Raw genomic sequence first — 19,015 nt, forward strand, 5'->3', positions numbered from 1 at the left:
GGCTATATTTAAAATACATAGGAGTATTTAATATCACAAAAAGGTTGTAGAACTTTTTTTATAATTGTCCACAAGTTATGCAACCCCAACTCTTTTTGTTGAGTATCATCAACCACTTTGATTTTTCCCCTCCAGAGGCTACCCGAAGCCAGGTACTTTCGTATGTGAGCGCACCATACCTCAACAAATTTTGTCCCAAAAGAAGTTTTGATAATGCTAGGACGGTACCTGTTGCTTTGCGAAGTTCCTCCACGTGAAAATCCCACCTCCCGAGAGATATATACGTTACTACGCTAGAAAAGAGATACGTTGCGAGGTACCTAAAAAAAGAGGCGAAAAAAGAGATGTACGTTACGAGAGAGCAGATCAGGCCATGAGGCATTCAGGCTGCCAGCAGTACCCCAGGTTGTCAGTCAAGCTCTCCCGGTGACCCGGTGTGCGGTGTGCCCTCGCACCGAAATACCAAATGCTCCGTCCATTCACCATTCTTCATTGTTCCGTCCGAGAAGAATTTTAGACTACTGTTTCTTAATCAAAAGGAAACTATTTTCAAAAGAAAAAGTGGAAGCGGTCCTTTTCATTCCAAAAGTGTCGATGGTTTGAACACCAAGAGATGGCGCGGTGGCGTGACTAGCATCGTGGCGCACGGCCAGCGGTCGCGCTGGCAGAGAGCGGACAGATGGAGCATCCACAGCTATACTGCTCACCCAGAAGCCAGGAGCATAGAGAAAAGGCGTAAATAAACAAACACGAGCCCGTCGCGCGGCGGGGGCGCGGCGCCGGCCCGGGTCCGGTGCACCAGGCCGGCAGGCGCGGGATCGGCCGCGTGAACCGAACGACGACGCGGGCCGTGCGTTCGCGTGGACCACTCACAAGTGCAGTGCGTGACAGAGGCGCACGAACGAGGCAACAAGTAACGGAAACGCGAAGCCGGGGCATGCGGTGCACCGCTCACCCGTAAACGTGCAAGGAACTACCCCACTATCAGAAAAATACACGGTTGAGTTTTCACCGTGCTTTTCTTCTTTCTGATGAAAGGCTTTAGTTCACCGTGCTGTCGACGTGTTTCACCTTCAAGTCCAAGCTGCAGGAGCGACGTGAAACCTACGGCAAAAGCGTTCTGCTCTAGCACTTCGGCTTACTTTTATTTTTTTTACTTGGGCTTAGTTGGAGCGTGTGGATTAAATTGTTTCATGTGCAATTAGGGACATCACCTAGAAGGTATTTTGTTTCCAAAAAAATCGGAAGGTTTTTCACTCAGGCTTCAAAAACATCGCATGCCATACAGGGATACGACTCGCCAGATCTTTTTTGAGGCTCTGATAGATATGCAACGGAAAAAAGGATGGACATCAGAATACCGATGAAAACGAATCGAATGGAATATAATCATCTATCTAAGGCACACGTGTCAACATCAGTCCTTGCCTTCTACAGTAGGACAAACATGTACTGGGAATTTTCTTCAAGTTTTTTCCTGCTACGAATTGACCTGCTTGTAAAGCCAAGACAAGGACATACGAGGATGGCTAGTTTTAGGCTGTCATGTGTTTGTAGAAGCTACAGGAAGCTACTCTGTCGTGCCTAGGCACAATTTTGTTCATTTAGCGAACTGTTTAGGTAACTTGTATTTTTCTCAGTGGAAGTTCGGATGGCTTTTGTTTTAGAAACCTCACATGATTGTCGACTGCAAAGACAAAGCTATGCCGACTAAAACCACTGGGAAAAGAAAGCTGTCCTTTCGTGACCTGGATCAGATTCCATAGCGCGACCATTTCGGGTTGATGGACATGCTGAACCGTCAGGAAACACTGCTTGCTTGTCCCTGTTTGTTTTGAGGTAATTACGTCCATAAAAATTCTCGATTCATAAAATAGTTAGGTGCCACTGACCGTTACAAACAAATCCAGAGGCCTAGAAACAGAAATACAAAGGCATCGTTCTTCTGTATGGCGGAGCTATGACAATCTTTATGTCATTGTCACCTGGGCTTTGATGTAAACAGTCTCTGCGCCGTCGGACCTTATGCTATGGTATACCCTTTTTTAATGACAATATATTGTATTTCGTATTATACCAAGTGATTCAAATTTGTTTAAAAATTGACATATCTTTTTGTCTTTACGATTACTTAATTTCGAGTTTGGTAATTACTTACGTTCGTCCGTCCCTCCCCCGAAACGTTTCTCTTCGCCCATTCCTCCCCCGTCCCTCCCCCGAAACGTTTCCCTTCACCCCTTCGGTCCGCCCCATTCATCGAGGCCCTTCCCCTTGGCTCTTATCTGCCGTACGTCGCAGCGGGCAGCCGCTGGGTTCCTCACCTCCGCCGCCGCCCTTACCCTCATCTGCCTCCGCCCTTCCCATTCTCCTATCCCGCACCTGACTCCTCCATGGGATCTGACCACGATTAACGCCCTGATGGCCAAGCACATCGATGACGACTTAGCCGGCCATCCCGATTGAGGTCTCCCGTCGTCGTCCTGCCTTGGCGATGACAGGATTGGGGTGGCCTCCTCCTCCTCAAGGTTCGGGGCCCTGGTCGCCGTTCCTCGGATCCGGGGCAGCCATCCATGGGGATGCGGCCTCCATGGGATCCGGATTGGAGAATGCAGGGAGGAGAGAAGGGTGGAGTATAGAAGAGGGAGCAGGAGGGGCACGGGAGAACTGGATCGGGGGGTAGGGGCGCCTGGCCCTGGTGACGCATGGGAGGACTGGGAGAGGGAGAGGCCGACAGGAGAGATAGGGGGAGGGAGGATTAGGGATCGGGGCCCTTGATGCAGCCCCGTGCCGCCAATCCTCCTCGTCGGCCCGAGCCCCTGCTCCACCACGCACGCCCGCGCCGCCGGCCGCCGACCGACTCGCCCTGCTGCTCCTTGCTTTCAGCCAGTCTCCTGTATGATGGTAAATCGGCTTATTCCCTTGCACTAATCAATCATTGGCTTGCTGCACATGAAATCGGTCGATCAGGTTATGTGATAAAATTAATGCAAGTTTGGATGTTTTCTTTTTATTGGGTCTGAAGTGGCAAAGATCAATCTCGAATGAATCTGGTCATGAATAAACAAGTCGATCAAATCCATCTTGGTGATTGAGTTTGTGAATCAAGATTATACACAAACTGCAGAAAAAATAGTCATATCTCTTAGTTGTGTTAATATTCAGTGTGGGTTTGGTCTAACAATTTCATACTTGGAGCAAATAGGATAAGCTATATATTCTTTTGCTAGACCATTACATCTTATCTGCCATGTGAATTGATGTCTTTAATATCTGCTACCTGAATTGAAGCTGTAGTTACCTTTGCTACTTGTTAGTAGGAGTACTAAAAACAAAGCTATAATGTACTGCTATAAGGGGTTCTTCAGTGCTTTCGCAGCTTGACAATGGAATATGGTATTGAACAATCTATGGAGCAGTGAGCACTATATGTACATAACTGACTTGTTATGTAAAGCTGGTCATCTTAGTACAATAGTACTGCTAGCTATAAGGGGTTCTTCAAGAAGATCAATGTGTTCATAGTGCCAATTCTTCAATGGAGTTGGTATCTGAGGAATCACTTAACCTAACGCCTCATAATTCTGATCATCGTGTTCTAATGGCAAATATGCTCACTTGTTTAGGAAGTGGAAGAAGGCAACAGATTTGTAGGAGGTTCATAACAAAGCAAGGGTTAGTGAAGGAACCTGGAAGGAGTTGTATTGAGCTGAGTGGCCAACTAAGCTAGATGTACAGTCACTTTTTTGGTGCAACAAAATGTGACCTCAAATAAGGAAAGAAATTTCTTGTTTGAAGCTTTATACCAAGAGTTATATGATACTTTTGTATTGCCTAACTCCCAGCTTTGCTGTATTTTAAATTGTTAAGGCATGTTCTTTTTGCAGCACTACAAGATTGAGTTTGTGAACCTCTGAATGTGCATGAGAGATGAGAACGAAACACGTGCTAATTAAATTAGTAAATTAAATTATGATGCTCATTCTAGGAAGCTGATTCTTGGTGGTCTTTTGCAGTCTGGTTCCTTCGGCCGATTGAGGAAGAAATGTGTTGGTATCTTTCCAATAGTTTTTTATGGTGAGAAGGATTTCAGAATAACTGAACAAGGAAACCCCACCTGAACTGCAAGAATCAACATCAATGTTCTATCAGCTGAGTTGACTTGTGATTGATTAAGAATGAAATGTTTGATCTAGGTTCCAGTGTAAGTATACCATCCTAGACCAATCTGGTTTCTTCAGCCGATTGAGAAAGAAATGTGTTGGTTTCTTTCCAATAGTTTGTTATGGCGAGAAGGATTCCAGAAGAACTAAACAAGCTACTGAAAGATAACTTTTGTTTGAGCAATTGATTCTTTACATGAAATTTGCAGACAGGTAAGCACTGTTTCACCGTATTCTTTTTGTCATCATTTTGTAGTTGTTCTTTTAGACAAATAAGATTAACAAATGTTTGGCCATGCTCAAAGCTGATGATTCAAATGTTCTGGGCAATAATGCCGCTCATGTTGTTTCTTTATTTACTGGATCTTATAACCCTGACTCCACATTCAAAAGGCTAGAGTCCTCAGTCAATGAGCATTGGCAATGGACTATCGACGAATGAAAATATTGATCTTGGCCAAATATATTTAAGTAAATCAATGCTTAATTTTCTAATGTACTGTTTGAAACATGATAATAACTTTTCCAGCTGATGCATGCATTCAGTTTCAGGAGGCTATAAAGAAGATACTCGGCATGTCAAAAAATAAGAGTGTGCTTCCAATCAGTAACTGGCCAAGAATCCACGCTTAAGCAGTTCAGGCAAGGTCACTGAAAATTGTTTCAGATATTTTTCAAAATGGGAGAGGTGTTTAAATAAATTAATAATTGTACTTCCAATTCTTGGACAACATCGCGTAGTAAAATCATATATTTTTTTTGAAACAAATCTGAGTTTTTTCCAGTGTAGTATAGCTTTATACTATGTGCCTATAAATTTTCGTCAAAAAATACGTTGATTTCTGGTCTATGCAAAAATCACAATCCTGTGGATCTAAAATAGTAATATATGTATTTGTTGTTTTTAGTAGCTCTAATCCAACAATATTTCATACTGCAAATATTCGGGAATGTCACTTGGAAGGTCAAAAAATAGAGAAGAGTGGAGACAATTATTGGTCTTTGTCTTGCAAATATATCGTATACATAGTGTTGTTGTTCTGTTGCAACGCACGGGCACTTAACTAGTATGTACTAAAATACGTCTAGATGCATGTAATATTTCGGGACTTAATATGGGACAGAGTGAGTAGTATTTTGCCACTGTTAACACTCGCATATTGGACGGACAGCATTTCCGTGTGCAACTTTTGGGTTCAGAAACATACAATTAGAAAATTTGCACATTTTGACGCCTAAAACTATGCATAAACGTTTTGTGCAATTTTTCGCTTTAGAAATGTGTAATTGTCTTTGTAGTTTGACATTCAATGTTTTATACTCCCTCCGTTCCCCTATCACCTCCCAAATAGCATTTTTAGGGGACAAAAGGCAAAAAAAAAAAAGGCTCTCCAGTAGTTCTCCTATCTCTTTCCCGAAAAATCGGCGTTCCCGACTCGCCCCCTCTTTCTTCCCTATAGATTGGGGGCGGTGGAGGCCTCCCTTATAAATTTGTTGGTATTGTCATATGCATATATATGTGTCATTTTTGTTTTTGTAGTTACGTAAGATTCTAAAATAAAGAATAGGGGAGATCTTTTAGAGGAACTACTTGAGTTGAACAATTTTTAGGGAAGAATATTTTTAGGGAATTCCCTCATTTTTTAGATATATGGATAAATTTTGGGTGAACCGCTGGACTTGCTCTAACATCGTCTGTATGTCTATGAACGATTCGTTTTAGTTTGCATGGATATGAAACACAACGACTCCAACACATTGTCCATTGATAAACTGATAATGCCCTAACTTCATTTCCTATTAGTAGCAGCATGCTCTTCTGAAAACCAGTAGGACTAACACTTCATCATGGAGTAAAGTATGCAGGGATCTATTTGTCTTACGAAAAGATAGTTTGATTACATCCTAGCTTCCGAACTGAACTAAAACAACGACATCAATTTAGAATCGGAGGGAGTACTAACTGCTTAACTGGAAATGAAAAGAGACACTACAATCTTTCTTAACCACGTATCAAACCTCCTTAACCACTTTTACCATGTTTTATTTTATTGTATCTCTATCCGTTCTATCTGGTTCTTCCCTGTATAATTTTCATGTCCAGTAGCCATGTTATCTACTCTACGGCACCTCCATGTTTCAACTTTTGGTTTCAAGAAATCTTGTGATACCAAGGAAAATCCCAGGCCATAAACGTCGAATGGATGTTTTGAAATTTACAGGCTCTACGATATACTTCCTCCATTTCACAAAGGTTGGCGTATTTTGTTTCGTTAAGATAAAGCTTTCACTAACGATAACTCTATTAATATGTGTTTTTACATGCATAAAATTTATATCAATAGACTCGTCTTTAAAAGTACTTTCTAATAATTATGATTTTGTATCATATATATGTTGCATATTAATAAAATAATTCTTGATCAAAACATAATACGACAATTTTTATGAAATGAAGGAAGAACAGTACTAAAAGTACTAAAGTGAGTTTTCGGGAAGGCCGCGAGAGACAATTCGCGGAAAATCAACCCCACGCGGAAAGATAAAAAAAAAGGAAGCGGTGCGGGGAGCCACGGGACACGGGACTGACGAATCGGAACAACCGAACAAGGAATGACACGAGCCTGCAGTTCTGCACACTGGGCCGCGGGCCGTGGGCCGTGAGCCGTGGCACCGTCACCTACTTACTCACCTGCCTGACCCCATCGTCGTCTCGTCTACGAGTCGAACTCACGATTTCGTAAACTCCTACATTCTTCGCAGTCAATCGCCGTGTATTTCGCGAATCCTTCCGCCTTCTCCCTCCCATCGCTTCCTCCCGAAATTCCACCCTTCTTTTCACTTCCTAATCCTCGCCATGGCGTCAAACACCTTGGGCATAGCCGCCTTGTTCTCCATGTACAACGATGACGAGGAAGAGGAGGACGCCGACGAGCCCAGACCCCCTTCCGCGGCGCCACCCGCCGCGGCAACCTCCTCGTCCACGTCACCTCGAACCGGAGGTGAGAGCTCCAACCCTAACCCGAACCCCGACCCTTCGCCGGAGCGTCCGTCCCTTCCCCTCTCCGAGGGGCAGGCCGACCGCAAAACCCTAGCGAGCCCCCAGCTCTTGCCGCGGCTTCCTCCGCTGCCCCCGCGCCGCTCGTCTCCGTCTGTCGCGGTTTCGTCCGCCTCCCCTCCTCGGCCCCCGTTGGCCGCGCCGCCGGCCGATCTGCCGCGCCCCCCGCGTGGCGGGGCGCTTGCTATCGTGGATTACGCGCACGACGAGATGGCCATGTCGCCCGACCAGGAGGTAGAGCTGGGTAGGAGTACGTCATTAGTAATGCTGCTGTGATCTGTTGCTTTTCTAAATTGACGATGCTGTTACTTGCGGTTTGGTTGCAGGATGGGGAGATCATGAGTGGTGTAGGTGGTTTTGGCTCGGATGCTCTGGAGGTTGAGGGTAAGCCATAAGCACACTTTACAGTTCTTACCGTGTGCCATGTTCAGTATGCATTGCTAAGTTCCTGCACAAATCAATGTGTATGGTTAGTTTGCAGAAATTGTAGTATTTCGAGTTTTCCTTGTTGGGTGTTGGTGATTATGGTTATGCCATCAGTACTGACAGAAGGTCAAAGGCACACCAGAAAACCTGTAACTCTACTAGATATAGTTTGGAACCTGATTGGAGTATGATGATTTTTCCAGTTACCTTGACCCATCATACATGCGCCCTCAGTTGCAAAATATAAGGTGTATATCGTTTTGTTAATACAAGTACAACTGTTTGACCAACAATTACTCCATTCGTATATAATTTAAGGCTTGTCTTGACAAAACAAAACGCACTCTATTTTGGAACGGAGGAAGTTGTGTTTTGTACTTCCTGTTTCTTGCCTGATTGTGCTCTTCATTCAGATGGGTTCTTGGGCAATTCTATATCCTTGGCTTGTTACAGTTTGGTAGACTTGAACTTTGATGGGTTCTGATGTACACAGAAGTGTTACCCGTAAGGCATTCATTTAAAGAAAAAAACTGTAATATCGGATTATCCTATATCTGAGCTGGTTTAGTTATTTTGTTGGCTAGAGGTTCACCTGCTGCACCCAGCTTTCATTTGTAGAATTTATGTATGTCTTTCTGGGTTAGATACTTAGACGGCAGACATTGTGTGATTGAATTGAAGCACACTTTTTAATATTTCATGAAGAACTCCATAAAAATTACGGATGCCCAATATCATGTTTCATCACTAGTAATTGTAATACATGGTTTTATTGCTAATGTTTGTATGGAAATAGGTCAAAATTTACATATTATTCCCTAGATTGTAATGATATTTTTTGTCTAAGCAAAATGTTTGACGAGGGAACTTTTGAAATATTTACTTTTTCGTTCAAAGTTATGTGATAAAGAAGAGGCGAAGACATAGTTATGAACAAAGAAAATGTTCCAGATATGCGTTTAGGCTCTGTTCTTTTGGCTACTAATACCATCAGCAACATATGTGTTGATTCTTTAAACTTTGTATACGGTACATTTGCTTGCTAACTCGAACTTGGAACACTTGATCCCTTGGCAGACTGTGTACTAGAGGTGTCACAATAAGGGACTTCATTTTTTATAATATTACATTCTCTTCCAACTTTCATTTGTGATCATCAGTTAGCAGCAACTTTAGATGTGCAGTAAAAGATTGCATGCATTCTCTTTTATTGATTTATTGTGGGAACTCTTGATATCATGTTCGAATTCACTTCTGTTGCTGTTCGTCGTACATCTTTCTGTCATGTGTAGAAGTGTTTTAAGTTTAGTTACTGTATCTCTTCACCTTTTGGGAAAATTGAATCATAGCAACATCTACACTTATACCTGATATCCACTTTGCTTTATATTTCAATTCTGTCTTGTAGGGAATCTTGAAGAAAGACTTCTCTCACGTACTGTTCATATTCTGACCCCCAACACCATATCAGAAAGATCTCAGCACTCCGATGCACCTGAGCAGAACCAAGTAGGGACAGATGTTGCTATGGATGCAACTGGAACAGAAACTGTAGATGCTAGGGTGGAGGAAGCTTCTGATATATCTACTAATGTCCAGAATGATGATCCATTGAGCCGTTTCCTCCCCCCACCCGTGGCTACAAAATGTTCTGCATCATTACAGGTTATCTTGTTGACCAAATAACTGTTCACACACTGTTTTCAGCATTAAAACTCTATTATCTAGATTCTGAAATATTTTGCTGATCTGTTATAACTTACTGATGTTTTGCTGCTTTTCCTGCAGCAAAAGATTAACAAGTTCCTTGCATACAGAAGGGCTGGAAAGAGCTTTAATGCTGAGGTGCGCAATAGGAAGGACTACAGGAATCCTGACTTTTTGCAGCATGCTGTGCGGTACCAAGAAATTGATCAGATAGGGTCCTGTTTCAGTAAAGATGTTTTCGATCCGTACGGATATGATAAAAGTGACTACTATGATGAGATAGGTATGTTCTAGTCACTTCTGATCCAATATGCTATCCTCTTGGGCCAGATCTTATTATTTGCAAGATATGTGAACAATTGAGTATAGTTTCCTTCATGGTAAATACCAGCACCTATTCGGTCATGCAAATGAAATAAATAGAAGTTGCATTACACCCAGCCTTCTGGGGTGTGATCACTAAGTAACATGCAAACTGCTTTTAGCTTTTAGGAGTGTCCATATGCTTGTAAGGTACATGAAATTCTACACCACTCTGCAGGTTGCCTCAAACTTTTGAATAAATGCCGGGCCTGATTACAAAATCAAATAAAAGTGACAAAGCCACAATTTCCTTTTTTGAGGCAGCAATTGCAGATACCTAGACCTTGGTAAAGAATTACCCGGATGTTCTATTCTTTTTCCACCTAGAACATGAAGAGATCACCTTTGATCTCCTGTTAATCATCACAACTAGAAACACAAACGTACCATATCTTACAGAAACTGAGTAACAGTCACCTGTTGATCAAAACAAAGAAGAGGAATCATGACATTGGGATCTGTCACCCCCCTAAACTTGTGAGCTGACTGCCCAAGGTGTCATTGTTGTGAGCTGACTGCCCAAGGTGGAGACCAAGTTCTTTTGGGACTGCCCAAGGTATGCTTCACCATGCACTTGGTACCTGTTAACGCAGCAATGTCATCACCAATGGCACTGACAAACATGGTGCTCAAGCCATGCGCTTCCTTGGGGGAAATTGTTCTGCTCCAAGATGCTCGTCGCAGACAAGGAGGATGTCATGCCGGCGATCGGCTTGACAGGTAGGCTGGTTAAGGATAAGGGCCCGCTGTTTATTGAGGTGATCAAGAAGGTGATTGCCATGAGCATGGGGTTAAGAAATGGCGCTGTGTTCTGTCCAAGCATCCCTTTTCCATGAGTTCAATGTTGCATTTCTCCATTACAAGTTTGAGTTGAAGTTTAGGTCTCTATAATTAGGGCTGCAAAAAAAGTCAAGTTCGAGCGAGCTAGAATAAACTTGGCTCTGCTAATATTGAAAAACAATTGAGCTTGAGCTAGAGTTGGCTTATAATGATCTCGAGCCGGATAAACAACTGAAAATTTTCATGGTCCAATTAATATGCTACGTAAAATTTTCATTCTCTATTGTCGATACATGTGTTTGCAAGCTAAAGACTACAGGGTCTCACGTGTAGGCTATATGAAAGAGCAGATTATTGCACTCCAATTTCCAAAAGAATGTATATAACAAATTATTCAAAGTTTCATTCCACATTGAAATAATCCAACTATTTTAACTCAAGCTGTGCCGAGTCAAAATTGTGCGAGCTAGCTTTGGCTCAAACTCAGCTCATTTTAACCGAGCTACAAAAAGTGCTCGTACTCTGCTCATATTTTATGAGTCGGGCTAAAATACGTGTCAAGTTTGACCGGCTCACAAGCCTGGAGCTTTTTGCGGCCGTATCTACAAGCGCTATATAGGACAGTCGGCATTGTACCTTTTACTTCTCAAACAATAAGAAATCCCTCTACCTGCTGAATCCTTGTACATTTCCCTGCTACCCTTCTACTGCCGGTGACAAGTCCCACTCACCACCTTCAGCCCTGGCCGTTGGGGATGACCCTTACAACCTACAGAGCTAATTATGTTACATAAGGCATAAGTTATTTTTGCATGTTCTGTCCCATTCTGTGTTTTGTGCAAGTATCAACATTGGCTGTTTCAGTTCATTCTGCTTTGGTATCCAAGGATATTTCAATCTCATCTTTCATGTTCCACCTACTTGTCTGCAGAAGCTGATATGAAGCGTGAACTTGAGAGGAAGGACCAGGAGAAGAAAAGAAATCCGAAAGTCGATTTCATTTCTTCGGGAGTACAACCTCCAGTTAATTCATCGATAACGAAGATTGCAGGTATGCTGCACTAATGAGCAACGTGCTTTATTTTGACAAATAATTGTTGCCTTCCGGCAAATTTGTATTTTAAAGTTCTGGTGCTCACAATGTGTGTTGCAGCTGCCATATCAGCAGCAGCTGGTGCATCGGTTCAGGCATCGGCAGAAAGTGTACAGAAAGAGACTAGGCCAAACAAAAAGTCAAAATGGGATAAGGTTGTTAATTCCCTTTCCCAATGCATTTACCTTCTTTTGTAATCAACATGTGTATGACCGACTTATGTTTTTTCTGTTATTGGCTAGGTTGATGGTGATATTAAAAACCCTGCAGCTCCTAGTGGACATGACAATATGTCGGCCTCCGGTGGATCTGCTGCAGTTTTGCCTTCTGGAAATGTTGTTGCTGGATATGCTGCTTTTGCGTAAGTTCTCTTGTTTCAGCACAATTGTTTCCGTCATAATCCGTGCATACTCACTCTGTTTCAAGGATAGATCCTTTTAGTGTCAAAAGTTGGTTGGACAAATGGGATTATCATAATGTACCGCAATGGAAACACAGCCTAACTCCTATTTTGTTTGCAATTTGCAAGCATTGCTTTTGAGGAGGAAAGAGTTAATTTATTGCTTTGGTGAGAGAAAAGAGAGATACATTGAAATAATTGAAGGACGATATTGAGATTTCACTCAGTACTCTTAATTCTTGTGCCCAACTCTCAAGTGACATCTATTAATGTACTTGCCTTCTTTCTAGCTGGTACAAAATATGTATGTCAACCAAATCAGCCAATGGAAATGTTGATAGTATAATTACGCTTGTTTCCATATCCTCACTTTTTTCATGATGAAATCTGCAGTGTCCATGTGATATAATGTACTATGATTGATGGTGAAATACTTCACTTTCACTGCATATTACTTGGTCAATGTTTTTAATGCAACGGTGAAAGGTTCAGCTTATTTTGTAACCATGTAAAACGACAAAATAACTATATGCTGAATAAGGTTTTATTTGAACAACTTGTACCAAGATAAATTCCATCAGCCCGCCGTACTGTGTCCTTGTTCCCTTTTGGGGTAAATTTAACATTTTAACAGTTAAGAGTTTCTTTTCAGTCAACAGAAGAGGAGAGAAGCTGAAGAGAGGAGGACAAGTGATTATAAATCAGACAAATCAGACAGAAGGTCTTAGGGTTATATTTTGTTCTCTTGGGAATGTGCCATCGAGTGGTTTGACATAATTCTGTAATGTAGAAAACCAGTTTTTGATCCGATGAACTTCTGAAAGGCAGAAGTGCTAACACAAATGCATTCATACAAAAAAAAGGGGGGCAACTGTAATACTCATAGGGACCAATGCAGTGGTTCTGTTAACTGTGATTTTTAATCTTAGTATTGGCATTTCTCAAGCTTGAATAGTTCTTCATTATTACACTTAAAACATCCTATATTTAGCCGGTATGAAACGGTTCCAAATCCCGGTCCCGTCATTTTCACGTGACTTCTCAGGAGTCTGGTCTGGTCTGATCGTATTGTATGAATGTTACATTGCTACCGATTGGGCAGGTCGGTGTGGAACAATGTGTTGCATCATGTACAAGTGATTGCAGATATTGTGAACATATAGATAGGTAGCCAAAATCCTTACACGGCAACACTCCCAGACCGACGGAAATTTCCTGGTCCAACCGTTTGAACAGTCTTGCAACTCAAACGGTCAGAACAGCAGTACGCACAACATTTTCGTCAGACAAGATCAAGCAGCAGCCGCTCAACGCAGGGCATAGGCAAGCCGTAACTCGATGGCTCGATGCCCCTGCTAAACGTTACCCAAACTGGAACGGCGTACCGTGGAACCACCACCAACCGGCAAGGAACCGTCGGCCCTGCCATTAATTATTACTTCTAACAAACTTGACGCTTGTCCTTCAATTCACCACAGTGCAGCACGTACACGACAGCACCCCCTAGATGAGATCTGGCAGTGCAGCAGCGCCCAGCCCAGTGCAGCAGCACAGTGAAGTGAAGGGACTTCCCGTTGGCTGCCTGCAGCGGGTAAGTAATAAATCACCTGCTGTTGATTAGATGTCCCCTTTCGCAGCAGCGCAGTGGAGTGATAACCCACGAATTTCGCCAGTAAAAACCGGAGCCCTTTCTAACTCCACCTCCTCCTTCCTATCGAGGGCCCATGGTAGGCCACGGTAGCAGCAGGCAGCAGCCGCGCCTCTCACAAGTTCAGCGGTGCACCGGAGTCCGTGCGGGCATCTCAGATCGCTTTCCCATGGGGCCCTGTGGGGAGGCACGGACGGAGGCGCCCAGACTCCCAGAGGCAAACGAACGAGCCGCCGGGTGCTGCTGCGTTTCCCCTGCCCACGATAACAAACACAACCAATCGTCCGCCCCACACGCCGCGCAACGCAACGCAGAGAGCGCCGCACCCAACGGTAACTTTCCCTTTCCCTTCCCCTCCCGGCTCGTGTGATGTCTGTCCCTTCTCGGGCTCAGTATTCTACTGCCGGCGACACGACGAGCTGACGCGCCCGCCCCATTTTAAGAAGCGAGAAATTACAAAGCATCCCCTGTACCTTTGACCAGGCCGTCAGGTGCCGCTGTGGATATCTAATTGGAGCAACTGTCCCATCCGGTGGTTTAAAGCGGCGCGAATCAGGATCTACGTACGTGCGTGCGTGCGTACGGAGTAGCGGTGCCCCTTCGTCCAAGATGTTCCGTTCCTTGCGAGTCAATGACAAAATGATACCCGTACCGGAATTTTTTACCTTACCCGTTCTGCATGTTACGGCGGGGTTAAAGTATACTACTTGACGTTTGCTGTTTGGTCCTCAAAGCATGTAGCAGAAGAAGAGAAAAAACGGGGGAGACCACGAGTCCACGACACGCTTCAAAGGAAAGAAAAGAAAAGAAAAGGAAAGACCTACAGTGCGTAGATCAGTCCATGTACTAGGTAGGTCATGTTGGTAGGGAAATACCAGGGACGCCGGAGGGCAATTTGGTCACGGCAAAAATTCCAACGGCCAGTTCCCCTGAAGGAGGGAAGAAGAACACCGCCCCCTTCAAAGACGAGAGAAAGCATTAACCCGGCAGGAACAACAGCAACCCGAGGATAAAAGGAAAAGGGAAGGGGGAGAGGGAGGAAAGAAAGAAAGGAGAGGCACCACGACACAAAGAACGGCTGGCGACCAGCAGTAGGACGTCCGCCAGTAGCCGTCGACGCTGGCAACAGTGCGAATTGCTGCTCTTGGCGCTGCTCGCCTCGCGACTTTTCCCCAACTGATTTCGTCCTGGTTTCCTTGCAAAGGCCACTGGGAGTGTTGTAGTAGTAGGAGGAGTGGAAGCAAGCCTGCTATATCCGTCCGTTTGGCTGTTTCTTCCACTCGCATTCGCGATAAGGCAGAGAAGAAGAGGGTGCACGAGGATCATCCCGTCGGCGGCGTGCGGTGGTCACCTCCATAAGCGAGGTGAAATCGTGCCGTGTGAGGAACACAGAGGCCGGCGTGTTTCTTTCGCATTTTTTTTTCTCTATTTCCTTCTCGGCCTCGGTGCGAGTTGTCAACAAGGGGGGAAGAAGAAATGGCAGAGGTGAAGCCGGAGGAGATCAGCCATCCGGCCATGGAGCAGCTCCAGGGGTTCGAGTACTGCATAGATTCCAACCCTCCATGGGGTGCGTCTCCGTGCTGAAAATCCATGGATCAGCCTTTTACATTTCGATTCCACTCTGAAGCTTGTGTGTTCTTTTGCTCTTCAGGGGAGGCGATCATACTGGGCTTCCAGCACTACATCCTGGCGCTGGGCACGGCGGTGATGATCCCGGCGGTGTTGGTGCCAATGATGGGTGGTACAGATGTGAGTTCCCTTTACATTTCATCACCTTGGTTGCTGCTGGGTTGCTTGTTTGCTGATTCTTTCGATGGGTTGGTTGCAGGGAGACAGAGTGAGGGTGGTGCAGACGCTGTTGTTCGTGACCGGCATAAACACGCTGCTGCAGTCGCTGTTCGGGACGCGACTGCCGACGGTGATCGGCGGCTCCTACGCTTTCGTGGTCCCGATCATGGCCATAGTACAGGACTCGTCGCTCGCAGGGATACCTGACGACCATGAGGTGAACAATTTTTGTTATCCGCCCATTCCAGTGTTTTTCTGATTAGGTGGTCTAATATCAAAGTCATCTGAGCAGAGGTTCCTCCAAAGCATGAGGGCCATACAGGGGGCACTGATAGTGTCCTCCAGTATTCAGATCATTCTGGGTTACAGCCAGCTGTGGGGTATTTTCTCCAGGTACTTTACATTGCCAAGTACTAGCAGTATGTTAGAACATTGAACATGGCTGCTTGCTGCATGGTTCAGATTTGACATTGCCTAGGCTGTACTGATGGGTCATGGGTGTAACTTTCAGATTCTTCAGTCCACTGGGGATGGCGCCGGTGGTCGCGCTGCTCGGTTTTGGCCTTTTTGAAAGAGGATTCCCTGTGGTACGTACTGCTTGCTCGGAATCAGCATTTGGTTTTTCTCAGTTCGCCCAACAAGAAGCAAAACATGCAGTGTATTTTGTCGAGACAAGAGAGGATAGTTCGTTCATTTCACTGATGTTGCATATTGTCTCAGGTTGGGAGATGCGTTGAGGTTGGCCTGCCAATGTTGATCCTATTTGTTGTGCTTTCCCAGGTCTGAACAGCAACTCCAATTACCCAAGTCTTTTCTTCGCAAAAAAAATAAAAAATTACCCAAGTCTTTGCTGCTAACCAAATTTAGACTAAGAAATTGAGCATTGCTAATTACAGCACCCTTTTGTTCTTTTTCTTATCAGTATCTGAAGAATATACAGATAAGAGATATTCCCATACTGGAAAGATTCTCCTTGTTCATTTGTATCGCATTGGTTTGGGCCTATGCTCAAATCCTCACTTCTGGTGGCGCGTATAAACATAGCAGTGAGGTCACTCAGAACAACTGCCGCACTGACCGTGCCAATCTGATCTCTTCCGCCCCATGGTTAGTTATTCTCACAGTTTTTCCGTCAAGTTTATGATCTCCTTGGTCCCTCGTTTATGGAAGGGGTTTAAAATCGAATGAACTTATTGACCTCGGATGCTAATCTTTTTCATCCGATTCAAGTTAGTACTTCAGTCATATCATTATTAAACTATTCTTTAGTTGAGTTTTGTATTACTAATTTCAGGATTAAGATCCCATATCCACTGCAATGGGGGGCACCAACATTCAGTGCTGGCCAATCGTTTGGTATGGTGTCTGCAGTTTTGATCTCGCTGATAGAGGTGATACTCCTAATTACTCATTGGCCGGAGCCGTTTCTGTTCTATTCGTGGTAGGATTGATACTAATTAACAATGTGTCCGTTGAACAGTCCACAGCTTCTTACAGTGCTGCAGCACGGCTTGCAAGTGCGACTCCACCTCCAGCCCATATCCTGAGCAGAGGCATCGGGTGGCAGGTAAATATTATCTTCAACCCATGTTTGTTATTCATTTCTGTTATGAATGCTATTCAAAACAGGAAAATTGACAAATACTCTATGAACAACAGGGAATCGGCATCCTCCTCAGTGGCCTATTTGGAACGGGGACTGGCTCCACTGTCTCAGTGTGAGTAGTAACATTCATTTCATGATGAAGATTTACAAAAAAAAATAGAAGACAAAAATCCCAGACTTTTGATACTATGGGTAACAAACAATGCAGGGAGAATGTGGGGCTATTAGGATCAACAAGGATCGGGAGCCGGCGCGTTATACAAATCTCTGCTGGTTTCATGATCTTTTTCTCCATGCTGGGTGGGTTACCTGAACTAAATGTCTTCAGATAGTTTCACTTAGAACAAACTAGTTTTCCTGAAATTCTTTCCTTATCTGCTGCAGGAAAATTCGGGGCGCTGTTCGCTTCCATTCCATTCACCATCTTCGCTGCCGTGTACTGCGTCTTGTTCGGGCTAGTTGGTTGGTTACCCTACCCTGCACCATCTGCTGCCGAGTGAATGCAGTTTTGACTGTCTGGTTGTTTCTAATCAAAAGCCGCTGTTGTTTTGCTTTGTCTGACACTGCAGCTGCAGTGGGGCTCTCCTTCTTGCAGTTCACCAACATGAACTCCATGCGCAACCTCTTTATCGTGGGCGTCTCCATCTTCCTTGGCTTATCTGTGCCGGAGTACTTCTTCCGCTACAGCATGGCTGCTCAACGTGGTCCTGCGCACACAAAAGCTGGATGGGTCTGTCTCCCTACCGTTTACACAGCATTTCTTTTCTAACTGGGCGTGTTTGTCTGAACTCCACTTATATGGATGGAATTACTGATTCTTTTGTCTATGTGTTTGTGGTGGACCTGAAATGAAATGCAGTTCAACGACTACATCAACGCGATCTTCTCGTCGCCGCCGACGGTGGGGCTGATCGTGGCCGTGTTCCTGGACAACACGCTGGAGGTGAAGGACGCGGGGAAGGACCGGGGGATGCCGTGGTGGGTGCAGTTCCGGTCGTTCAAGGGGGACACCAGGAACGAGGAGTTCTACAGCCTGCCCTTCAACCTCAACCGCTTCTTCCCTCCCTCCTAAACAAACCGTCAAGTCAAAGTGGGGAGGGGATTGATGAGGGAAAAAGAAAAAGAAAAAGAGAGTTTGTCTGATGATGAATGATGTGATCGTCTGCCGCGTGTTTGTCTGAAACAACTCAGAATGTTGAGCAGAGGCAAAATAGAGAGGGTTAGATGTTTTAGCTGTTCGTTGATTCCATTCGTTATTTATTTTTGTATGTCTATGCTCGTAGATTGTGATAATATAGTTGGTGTTTTTTTTTAGCTGTTCGTTGATTCCATTCATGGCTTGATTGATTGAGCATATATAACGGGATCGCAAAGTGAGCATATACGGGTGGTGAATGCGCACGCTCCACCTAGGCGCGTACTACGTGAGGACCCTGAGAAGCGCACCGGACGGCGGACACCACACCAGCGAGTGTCTGGCCAATTATTCATCGAGCGTGCTCCGAGTGAGTAAACTGTAAACGCCGCCGCTCTGATGGCCCCCTTGTCCCGGTGCTTCAACCGAGCGGATCGGATCGGCCGTGGGATATTCGTTTGCGGCGTTCCGCGTTCACCAGGAGGAGGTGCCGGGTGTGTGGGGCTGATGGGCCTGTGTTGTGCGTTTCTGGGCGCAGTTGGGCTGGTTGCTAGGCCATACCATGTTATATAATGCCCACGCGTTAGCGGGCCGTTTCAGCGACATAGTATAGGCGGCCGTGGCCCGTGCACCGTGCTCGGAAAGAGAATTTTATCATGGGCCGCATTTCCATTGAGAAACTCGCCGCACCCAATTAGCATAAATTATTTCAGAATAATACTTCAGAATAATATTTCATCTCCGTGTCAGAGTTTCCCCTTTTCATGGAGCTGTTCTGTTCTCTTATCTCGTCCTTTCGCTCTGCTCCAAGGATATATAAATTACAGGACCACGACTCCATGAGGGTGGAC

At 44.6% G+C, this 19,015-nt stretch overlaps 2 protein-coding genes and 1 long non-coding RNA gene across 4 annotated transcripts; all 3 read left to right on the forward strand.

Moving 5' to 3' along the window:
- The first annotated feature begins 2,180 nt into the window (after nucleotides 1-2,180).
- LOC106866204 lies at nucleotides 2,181-4,960 on the forward strand. The gene is made up of 2 exons (XR_001406167.2): nucleotides 2,181-2,901; nucleotides 3,624-4,960. It is a non-coding gene; the product is annotated as an uncharacterized LOC106866204 (long non-coding RNA).
- A 1,661-nt stretch (nucleotides 4,961-6,621) lies between these two features.
- On the forward strand, nucleotides 6,622-12,939 carry LOC100823984 (SAP30-binding protein). 2 transcript variants are annotated; one of them, XM_014899100.2, is made up of 8 exons: nucleotides 6,622-7,452; nucleotides 7,545-7,602; nucleotides 9,053-9,309; nucleotides 9,433-9,634; nucleotides 11,426-11,545; nucleotides 11,648-11,742; nucleotides 11,830-11,948; nucleotides 12,640-12,939. In XM_014899100.2, the coding sequence occupies exons 1-8, from the start codon at nucleotides 7,018-7,020 to the stop codon at nucleotides 12,713-12,715; spliced, it is 1,362 nt and encodes a 453-aa protein (XP_014754586.1). In that variant the 5' UTR covers nucleotides 6,622-7,017; the 3' UTR covers nucleotides 12,716-12,939. The 2 variants fall into 2 exon arrangements, with proteins under 2 accessions (XP_014754586.1, XP_010232358.1); XM_010234056.3 differs by having other exon boundaries at nucleotides 7,440-7,462.
- A 1,662-nt stretch (nucleotides 12,940-14,601) lies between these two features.
- On the forward strand, nucleotides 14,602-18,343 carry LOC100824290 (nucleobase-ascorbate transporter 2). Its single transcript, XM_003569812.4, has 14 exons — nucleotides 14,602-15,202; nucleotides 15,287-15,384; nucleotides 15,464-15,640; nucleotides 15,716-15,816; nucleotides 15,935-16,010; nucleotides 16,144-16,203; nucleotides 16,346-16,530; nucleotides 16,718-16,814; nucleotides 16,904-16,990; nucleotides 17,083-17,141; nucleotides 17,238-17,329; nucleotides 17,414-17,491; nucleotides 17,599-17,759; nucleotides 17,889-18,343. Exons 1-14 carry the CDS (start codon nucleotides 15,112-15,114, stop codon nucleotides 18,099-18,101), a joined length of 1,575 nt encoding a protein of 524 aa, XP_003569860.1. The 5' UTR covers nucleotides 14,602-15,111; the 3' UTR covers nucleotides 18,102-18,343.
- The last annotated feature ends 672 nt before the right edge of the window (nucleotides 18,344-19,015 follow it).

Source organism: Brachypodium distachyon, chromosome 2, assembly GCF_000005505.3.
Source record: "Brachypodium distachyon strain Bd21 chromosome 2, Brachypodium_distachyon_v3.0, whole genome shotgun sequence".
In the NCBI taxonomy this organism is placed as follows: domain Eukaryota; kingdom Viridiplantae; phylum Streptophyta; class Magnoliopsida; order Poales; family Poaceae; genus Brachypodium; species Brachypodium distachyon.